Here is a 9,135-nt window from a genome sequence, read left to right on the forward strand (position 1 = left end):
TGTAAATCCTAACATATCTAGGATATTTGTCACATCCAGGCCCGGGCCTTCCACCGCATCTCGGGCTCGACTCCACCATAGCACGATATTTTCATCTTTGGGCCCCGACCACACCCTCAAGGTTTTGTTTCTGGGAACTCACACGAGAACTTCCCACTGGGTCACCCATCTTAGGATTGCTCTCGCGCGAACTTGCTTAACTTCGGAGTTCCGATAGAACCCCAAGCCAGTGAGCTTCCAAAAAGCCTCGTGCTAGGTAGAGATGAGAATATACATATAAAGCTTATAGGATCCAATTCCCTGGGCGATGTGGGATGTCACAATATCCTTATGGGACTCTATCATATCTCTTAGACTAGATATTATCATATTAGAGTTGTAATCCTATTAAGGTAATGAATTAACATTTCTTACTACTATAAATAAAGGCACAATGGGATGGAATAAAACACACCTTACAATTTCACATCTATCTCTTCTCTCTTTATGCCGCACCCCTCTCTCTTTCTAACATTCATAACTGTTAAATAAATTATGCCTACAACATATATAAATAAATAAATAAAAACAATTTGAGTGATCCCGAAAGAAAAATAAAAAACCAAATGGGGCCAAACGTTGCGTGGCACTTATTAGTTTTAATAGTAAGAGAACGGAAAGAGAGAATCCTGAATCAAAGACGGCACTCACACTCCGTCCGTTAATCTAAGCGAAACCAGAATCAGTCTCGCAGTTCTGCCAAATGGGTTTGAAGGTATGCTCTCGATTCTATCCCCTTCCCTTAAACATCGATTTAATCTCATATTATCCGTGAAAATTCATCCTTTCGCCTTTAAATTTACTACTTTTCTTGGGTTTTTTGTAGTGCAATTAGTTCAGATCTGTATTCTAATTTGTTTGTTTTGAATTTGGTGAATTTCTCAAGATAAATCAGCCAGATTTATAGTTAATTATAGTGGGTTCTCTTTAATTTATGTATTGTACTTGTTTTGCATTCATTTGGGCTGAGATTTTGATCCTGGTATAGTGGATCAGAGCCTTCGTAACTAGTGTTTTTCACTGTCGCACCAATTAGTTTAGATCCGGTTGTTATTAACATGCAGATCATCGTCTAATGAGGGTTTTCGGTTCTTTTTGCTACATTCTGCTTTGCTTGTTTTCTTGGACTGAATATGAAATAAGGCAGTGTCTGTCTGAGATTTGTGATAAGCAGGTGCAAATCTATTGTCCAATCTACCAATTATTTGCCAGCTGCCCAAAAAGAACTATTATCTATGAAAAAACATCGTCCGGTCAATCATCCGATCAACTTAGAATTTTATGATTCATTGTTTTGACTAGTATTGCATTGACAATAAAATTGAACATGTTTGGTACATGTGGAAGGCATACCTACCTTCTATTTGATAAAAAATCCACTTGCTTTAATTCATAGCTTTTACTTGTATTTCCTCATTTATCGATTGCTTCTGTCAATTACAGATGATGAAAATTTGTTTACTGTATAATATTTGATGATTTGGTGCCCATGCAGGAGGAGTTTGATGAACACGCTGAGAAAGCGAAGACCCTTCCTGAGTCAACAACCAATGAGAACAAGCTGATCCTCTATGGGCTGTACAAGCAAGCCACTGTTGGAGCTGTGAACACTAGTTAGTATAATGATCCCTGAAAAATATGAGAACGCACTATTTTGTTCTCTCGTTGCAACACAAGTTTTCCATTTATGAGATTGTCAACCATCCTCTAAATCTTCCCTTCGCGTTTGTTTCTTTGTGGCTGACTTGCAGGCCGCCCAGGAATCTTCAATATGAGGGACAGAGCAAAGTGGGATGCATGGAAGGCTGTTGAAGGTGATACTTCTGAGCATAATGTTTATTATTATTATTATTATTATGTGTCAATCTTCTTCGTATACTCTTGCATAATTGATACTTCTGAGCATATCGTTTATTATTATCATATGTCAATCTTCTTCGTATACTCTAGCATAATTCGAAGTTATAATTTTCGTTCTGGCAGGGAAATCCAAGGAGGAAGCCATGGGCGACTACATTACAAAGGTGAAACAGCTGCTGGAAGAAGCAGGAGCTTCTACTTGATGTTTTCGTATGGTGTTATTTGATTCAAAATAAACATTCTTACGTATTGGTACTCTGTTATATCTAAATGTGTGCGAATGTAATGTCTATGGGATACTTCCGGTAGAATGGTTGTACTTTTAGTTGTTTAATTGGAGGGGTTTGCAGTGTTAGTGAATTTGAGTTTGCCAATTTGCTTTTACCTTGACCATACTAATGCTTTTAAGTATGCTTAGTTGTGTAACGGACTAGCTTTTGGACTCGTGATATTTTTCCTTCGCAATTTTGGAAGAGAGAGGTTTGAATCTGTGCTTCGCATTGATTAAACATACTTTCTCATCCCAATTGAGGAAGAGATAAGCTGGACTCTTCACTCCGTTTTGATTAAAGAGGTAAGTTTAGTTTTTTAGATTGTTTACACTTGATTACATAAACCTGCACATCCATCAAAATGTTGGTGATAATACAGGATGAATGCTGCTCTGCTCTTATCTTGTAACGAGTCATTCCTTTCCGCTTATATTTTTAATATAAATCACAGCTTGATACGTATACATTGCACAAATGAATTGTTTCGGATAAGGAGAAATGAAAGGGTTCATTTTCCTCAACTTTTTCCATGGAGGGATAAATGTTATGCATGGTTGAGAAAAGTGAAGTTGTAGACCATGATTAGTAATTGCTACGCACCTACCAATAAGATTACGATTGCATTTGACTCTAAGAGTCATACGATTGCATTTGACTACAAGGGTTATATTTGATTCCTTTTTTATGTGCGTTGGGATGATATAACATTAAAGTTAAATTTGATTTCAAAATTAACTTCATAACTTTTAATTATGGAGGAGGATTCCCTCCCCTCCTAATCTCTCTTCCTTTCTCTCCCCTCCTATTTGAACGGTTACGATTTAGTCACGTCAACATCTTATAGAGACAATAAGACAAAAAATAATATGTGAGAGGAGGGGAGAGAAGGGGATGCGAATAGGAAGGGAGATAATCCTCCTCCTTTAATTATTGGATTGGAGATGGCTTAAAACAAAGTTTAATAGGTATCTAGAATCATCAATCTATAAATGGATGTTAGTAGTTGGGTTTCATGCTAGTGGAAGTGGTGGTGGCAGCAAGGGCGAATGTATAATGGAACCAAAGGTGGGTCCCAAGACCACCGGAGGTCAGGAAACACGCATGTGAAAGTCCTTTGGAGATCTTTCAAATGTTTGCTATAGACCCTTTTGTGCCCCCAAAGTACTTGTTTTAAGGTTTGCTAGGCATATTTTCAGTAAGTTACATCGACAACACTCGACAAAAACTCTCGATAGTTCTCATCAGATTGTTGATATCTATTGACATGCAACATGGTTTGGCTGACAAAAATAAACCTTAGTGAATAAACTGAATTTGTTTTTGAACGCTTCACGCTCTGTTTCTATCTAAAAAACTTGGACCCTTAACACTAAGACCCCCAAAATTCAAATTCTAGATCCGCCATTAAGTCGCGGCAGTCATGATGACGACAATGGTGATGACAATGACGGTTGTTGGATGGTGATGGCTGCAACAGTAGCGATGATAATGGTGGTGCTCATTGTTAGGTGGTGATGAAGACGACAATAGTGGCAGTCGTTGCCTTGCCCATGCGATGGTGATGGCGGAGATGATGTTGGCAGGATTGGTGGCAATGGTAATGGTGGTAAAGGCATGTCCGCGGTGGGCGTGTAAGAAGAATAATGGTGATGGTGGCATAGCGTTCAATTTTTTTTCTATGCTTATGGTACAAACACAGAAATTGTTGTATGATTTAATATTATATGACCAAATTCTATATATTTCTTCATGTTCATCACAACAAAGAGTTATAATCTTAAAATCTCAATCGAATACACCGCCTAATTACCTTTAATACGACTTTCTGACTTTGTTTTGACTGTTGTGATGAGTTATTGAAGGCCAAGAAAAAACACAAAAAGAAACAAAAGAAAAAGAGAATAAAAATGGAGAAGATATGCAAGTCCAGAGATCTACTGAACAAAAGGACAGCTAGAGATATAGTATTCCCTTACACGAGAAGCGCCGTCTCTAGCCAGAATACCTTCAAGATCTCCGATGATTCTGGCCAACCATATCTCCAAATTTCTTTGGATTTCTTTCAAGTTGTTTCTAATGGAATCTGAACACCGTCGTGTGTTGTGTTTGGGCTGGTTCCCCAGCTCATCTCCATAAGAACTCTTCCCAATCTCCGTTTGTACTGCCATCAACTTCTGTCCAGTTTCTGTCGCACGTTGTTGAAGTCTAAATGATTCGAGTAAAAATTCTGTTTGTCGTTGTGTACGAAACTCTGGACTGAGTGTAGGTTCAGAAGGATCACTACCTTGCTGCAAAAACAAGAAAATTTAGTGAGCAACACGGCCCAAATGGTAGCGTGTCAAGTATCATTGGAGACAAGTACCGAAAGTTCCATAAATCAAAACAGATGTAAATTACCACAAAAGAATTTATAATTTTAGAAACGGCTAAGGTACATCTCAGACTAATAATTGGGACGTTATACGATAACTGCAGAAATTATGAACTACAAAGGAAAGTTTATTTTCAATCATTTGTTATATTACATCTTGCTCACACTGATAAAATAGACATGATGTTATGGTCAAAGCTGCTAGTAGAAAACCGAAATAACCAGTTATAGTAGGCATTGACTGACTAAAAGAAGCAAGGTTTATGTTTTTATACATATGTTTGTAAAGCACTTCTCAGCGTACCTCACACTTAAAATAACACAGCAAAGAAAATGTAAAATATGGTATAAAATAACGCATAAATCAGTTGGATAATTAGGAATGGAAAAGTCAGTAGTTTCAAGAGGGATTTTGAATTATTGATTTCAGATCATGAACTCTAATGGCCGAATAGGGGGCGACTTCATCCCACATGTACACGGGGTGCAGCGATAACTTAGTGTACAACATCACCTAAGAGATGTCTTGGGGTCAGCTAATTGGTGTGCTTGAGGCATAGTCAAAGCAATACAACTTTGTTAACTTCAAACTAACGAAGCAGTTGCTTCTCATTTATAAAGAACCTCCTGTTTCGTTCCTTCTACTCTCCCTTTTTTTCTTCAGTTGTACTTTCTGTTGTTAATGGCAGATTTCAACTTTATTAGCGTTCCAATATAATCGGGGATTATCAGAGCTGTCTTACTTTTGTTTTTCTTTCTGTTGTAGTACTTTCTTCTGTTAATACTTGGGCTCTCAACAACATTTAACAGACAATAAAATGGCATAACAAAAGTAAAACATGGAACATAAAACATAAAGCATTACCATTCTTCTGCACAGATCATCTATCTTCCCCGCAAGAGCTTGATACCTCTTGGCCTGCTTCCTCATCAATGAAGGTAACTTAGAAACATCATTCTTTCCGACAGTTTCCAAATTCAGTAATTCCTGTTCAAGTAATTTTAGCTTAGAGGATATTCTTGTCGACTCACCATCTAGCTTCCAAGGCGACTCCCTAGGAAAGAAAGACGTGTTGATATTTAATTAGCTGCAGAATATTAGCTAGACGCTTCAGAAATGATCAGTAAGTAGGCTGTCCAATATATACCTTGGTACAAAATGCTTCATGTGATACAACGGTTCAAGGGATTCATAGTGTACATCCTGCATAAGGAGGAGAACGGATTAAAACAAGTTACGAACATTTCCAATTTGATAAATTCGGAGAAGAGAAAATACGCCAACATAATGGTTAACGTTCCTCAATAAAAAAAAACTTCAAAGAACAAAGTTTTTTTTTTTTTTGTCAAACGATAGACTTTGTTAGATTAGATATTAGATTAGTCACTGACGGGTTTTGAACCCATACAGTTATGCAAAGGCTCAACACCTTTCCACCACTATGGTAAAGGGCCACTTGCTTCAAAGAACAAAGTTAAATCAACCAGCAAAGCAGTGAAAGAAGACCACATTGAATTGCTTTTAATAGTTCCCAATTACATTTGACGTTTGATGGCTCAGATGGAAAGTATTAAAAAGCAATTAAGTTAAACTTCCATTTCAGAACACAAGAAGTCAGAACAAATAAACAAATTTGAGGAGACTCGAGGGAAAAGAAAAAGACAATTTTTCTTCTCTTTTCTTTCATTTTTCCAAAAAAAACTGGAATAGTTGATCAAATCATTGCAGAGAATATTGGTGTCCAACTTCATTACAGCGATAAGTGCCAAACAAAAGGGTAAACTTGAGATGCCAAGTTACACAGTTTCGGGATAACGATTCGCCTTCCAGATAGAAGCAGACACATGCCTTGTAAATTGCCACTTGTTTGCTAGTGATGAAGGAGACAAATGCACCTCAGTATCTGGCAAGCCACTTGCATGCTAGTGATGAAAGAGACAATGCACCTCAGTATCTGGCAAAGGATTTAACTTCGTTTCTAAAAAAAGGTTACATCTCATCTAAGATGCTAATAATAATAATGGATTAAGATTTAGCCAATGTCTTTTTTTTTTTTTTTTTTTTTTTTTTTTTTTTTTTTTTTTTTTTTGTTATGATTATCCAGATGCCAAATTGAAACGAAATCGAAGCCCCAATGTGTGAAAGTGATGGAGGCAAACCTGCCAGAGCTTGGAAGCATCAGATACCAAGTGCGAGTCGAAGCCGAAGCCAACGGCATTGTCGTAGACAATGACTTCCTCCTTGCCTCGGTGCTGGTGGCGGTGACAGTGGTTGTCGCCGTCAACCTCAGCCTCAGGTCCTCCTCCGCTGCTGGTGGCCATGAAACCAATCATGTCGTCCCTCTCCTCAACCACCATCTCCAAATCCTGAATCCTGGCACTGGAATCATCCTGGGTTTTCTCCAGCTCCAGAATCCTGGCATGGAGGTGGGCGATTTCTTGGTGGGCGTCGTCGATCTGGTTCAGCAGCCGCTTCTCCTCGGCTTGCCAAGCGTTGCGGTGGCTGGCGAAGATCTCGACGACCCGGGCATTGGCTTTGGAGTCCTCTTTTCGCCTGGAAGTCATGAAGCTCACTTGCTCTTCCGCCTGCCATAACCGCGCAGAGAGCTCGCCCACTTGGCTCTGGAGCTCCTGGAAGTTGTCGGGAGCTAAAGCCAGGAAAACACCCAGGCTCAGGCCAAGGTAGGAACAGAATAGCTTCTTCGTAGCATCATCTTCGTCTTCTTCTAGTTGCTGTTGTTGTAGTTTGTGCCCGTTTTCAGCCATGACTAGTGCCTGTAGGCTGTAGGGGAGAGAGAGAGAGAGAGAGAGAGAGAGAGAGAGAGAGAGCGCGAGAGATTTTGAGTTTTTGGGATTGTGGTGGATTGCGAAGCGAGTCGCTTTTGGGTGTGTGCGACTGTGGGTAACAGGGGAGGACGGAAAAAAAGCGGCTTTTGGGGGTTTGAGATTGTGCGAGTTTGGGAAGGAAGAGAAGACGGTCGCTCTTTGCTTTTGGCACTACGATTGGAGTCTACCTCTACCAACAAAGGCGGGGCAAATGTTATACCTATTATTTTTATTATTTTAATGAATTCTTAACTGGTCGTTAAAATTAATAGGTGAAATAATCTGACCCATTAAGAAAAAGAGAAAATTAAAATTAACGGGTTGTGTCGTACATTATTCTTTATTATTGTAACTATTTTCGTTAATGGTTATTTCTCATTCTTTGTCAACATTACATCGCCGTAAAATATGTTTGTGAACATTTTAACCAAAAAGAATTCAAATTCTGGCACCAAATCATTTTTCTTCACAAAAACGTAACTAGAATTGCTTCATTATTAGATTATATCCTTGCAAATTGATTAGGTACGTAGTTGGGCACATAATGACAAAAATTAGGGTTCATATATTGTAATGTGTTAACCTTGTTCTTGTTTTAATTTTTTATAATTAAACTAGGTCAATGGTGAAAATATAAGAAATCATTAGGGACATAGAAAGGTGACAATAGCTTACTATTAATTTTAAAAAAAATGATTCAATACCTAATGAACAAAACATCAACTTAATACTTAGTTTAAAAGAAGGAGAAATTAGGTTCTTATCCCTATTTTTTCTACTCCATTGATTAAGACCTTATTCCTTTTCAAATTTTAATCAAGGTCCTTAAGTTTTATTAATGTCACATCCCGCCCCGGGGCGGATCACTTCCCAAGTCCGCTCCACCACCGTAGCACGATATTATCCGCTTTGGGCCCAGCACACCCTCACGGTTTTGTTTCTGGGAACTCACACGGGAACTTCCCAATGGGTCACACATCATGGGAATGCTCTCCCGCGCTACTCGCTTAACTTTGGAGTTCCGATGAAACCCGAAGCCAGTGAGCTCTCAAAAGGCCTCGTGCTAGGTAGGGATGGAAATATACATATAAGGATCACTTCCTGGGCGATGTGGGATGTCACAATTAACCTCATCAATTATTTCAATAATAAAATATTTACATGTCAAGATAATTAAATTTATTTCTTTTCAATTAAATTATATTTCTAAATATATTCATTTAGTGTTTAGAAACTTTACCTTTGGTATATTTATATTTATGGCTAAACTTTGTATCATATATTTCTGTTTTTAGTTTGTACCCATTTTTAATTTGCAACCTTTTTTTTTTTTTTAAATTATACCAATTTTCTTTTCAATTTCAATTTGTATCCATATATTAATTTCTTTTTGTGCTTATATTTTTTAAACTTTTATTTGTAATCATGAATTTTTAAACTTTTATTTGTACCCGTAATTTATTTATAATGTACCCATTTTTATTTAAAATGTATCACTTTGTTACATACCAAATGTACCAATTTTTTTGTTTTGTAAGTACCATTCCTTTATGTAAAATGTATCTATTTTTTAATGTAAAATCTATTTATTTTTTTAATCTAAGATATACTCGTTGTTTTTTTTTTGTATAAAATGTATCTCTTGTTTTTTTATATATAAAATGTACCCATTTAATTTATATAAAATGTGCACAATTTTTTTGTATAAAATATGTCAATTTTTTGTATGTGCAATGTACCCACATTTTTATATAAACGTACCAATTT

The 9,135-nt window shown here is 37.3% G+C and overlaps 2 protein-coding genes across 2 annotated transcripts; one reads left to right on the forward strand and one right to left on the reverse strand.

Annotated features, from left to right (window-relative positions):
• The first annotated feature begins 600 nt into the window (after positions 1-600).
• On the forward strand, positions 601-2,259 carry LOC137731489 (acyl-CoA-binding protein). Its single transcript, XM_068470609.2, has 4 exons — positions 601-754; positions 1,535-1,652; positions 1,791-1,853; positions 2,023-2,259. Exons 1-4 carry the CDS (start codon positions 743-745, stop codon positions 2,100-2,102), a joined length of 273 nt encoding a protein of 90 aa, XP_068326710.1. The 5' UTR covers positions 601-742; the 3' UTR covers positions 2,103-2,259.
• Positions 2,260-3,863: 1,604 nt separating this feature from the next.
• Positions 3,864-7,559, reverse strand: LOC137732426 (uncharacterized). Its single transcript, XM_068471735.2, has 4 exons — positions 6,703-7,559; positions 5,691-5,746; positions 5,408-5,597; positions 3,864-4,459 (listed from the first exon to the last, which is right to left on the reverse strand). The coding sequence occupies exons 1-4, from the start codon at positions 7,306-7,308 to the stop codon at positions 4,106-4,108; spliced, it is 1,206 nt and encodes a 401-aa protein (XP_068327836.2). The 5' UTR covers positions 7,309-7,559; the 3' UTR covers positions 3,864-4,105.
• Positions 7,560-9,135: the final 1,576 nt, after the last annotated feature.

The sequence above is a fragment of the Pyrus communis genome, chromosome 16, assembly GCF_041283825.1.
Source record: "Pyrus communis isolate YQ-2024b chromosome 16, ASM4128382v1, whole genome shotgun sequence".
Lineage (NCBI taxonomy): Eukaryota > Viridiplantae > Streptophyta > Magnoliopsida > Rosales > Rosaceae > Pyrus > Pyrus communis.

Excerpts from the sequence above, each read along its gene's own strand:
- LOC137732426 (XM_068471735.2), bottom strand. The coding sequence starts at position 7,308 with ATGGCTGAAAACGGGCACAAACTACAACAACAGCAACTAGAAGAAGAC. Across the intron at positions 5,598-5,690 it reads ATGAAGCATTTTGTACCAAG|GGAGTCGCCTTGGAAGCTAG; the intron begins GTATATATTGGA and ends TTTCTTTCCTAG. Across the intron at positions 4,460-5,407 it reads ATGATCTGTGCAGAAGAATG|CAAGGTAGTGATCCTTCTGA; the intron begins GTAATGCTTTAT and ends TTGTTTTTGCAG.
- LOC137731489 (XM_068470609.2), top strand. Across the intron at positions 1,653-1,790 it reads TGTTGGAGCTGTGAACACTA|GCCGCCCAGGAATCTTCAAT; the intron begins GTTAGTATAATG and ends GCTGACTTGCAG. Across the intron at positions 1,854-2,022 it reads TGCATGGAAGGCTGTTGAAG|GGAAATCCAAGGAGGAAGCC; the intron begins GTGATACTTCTG and ends TCGTTCTGGCAG.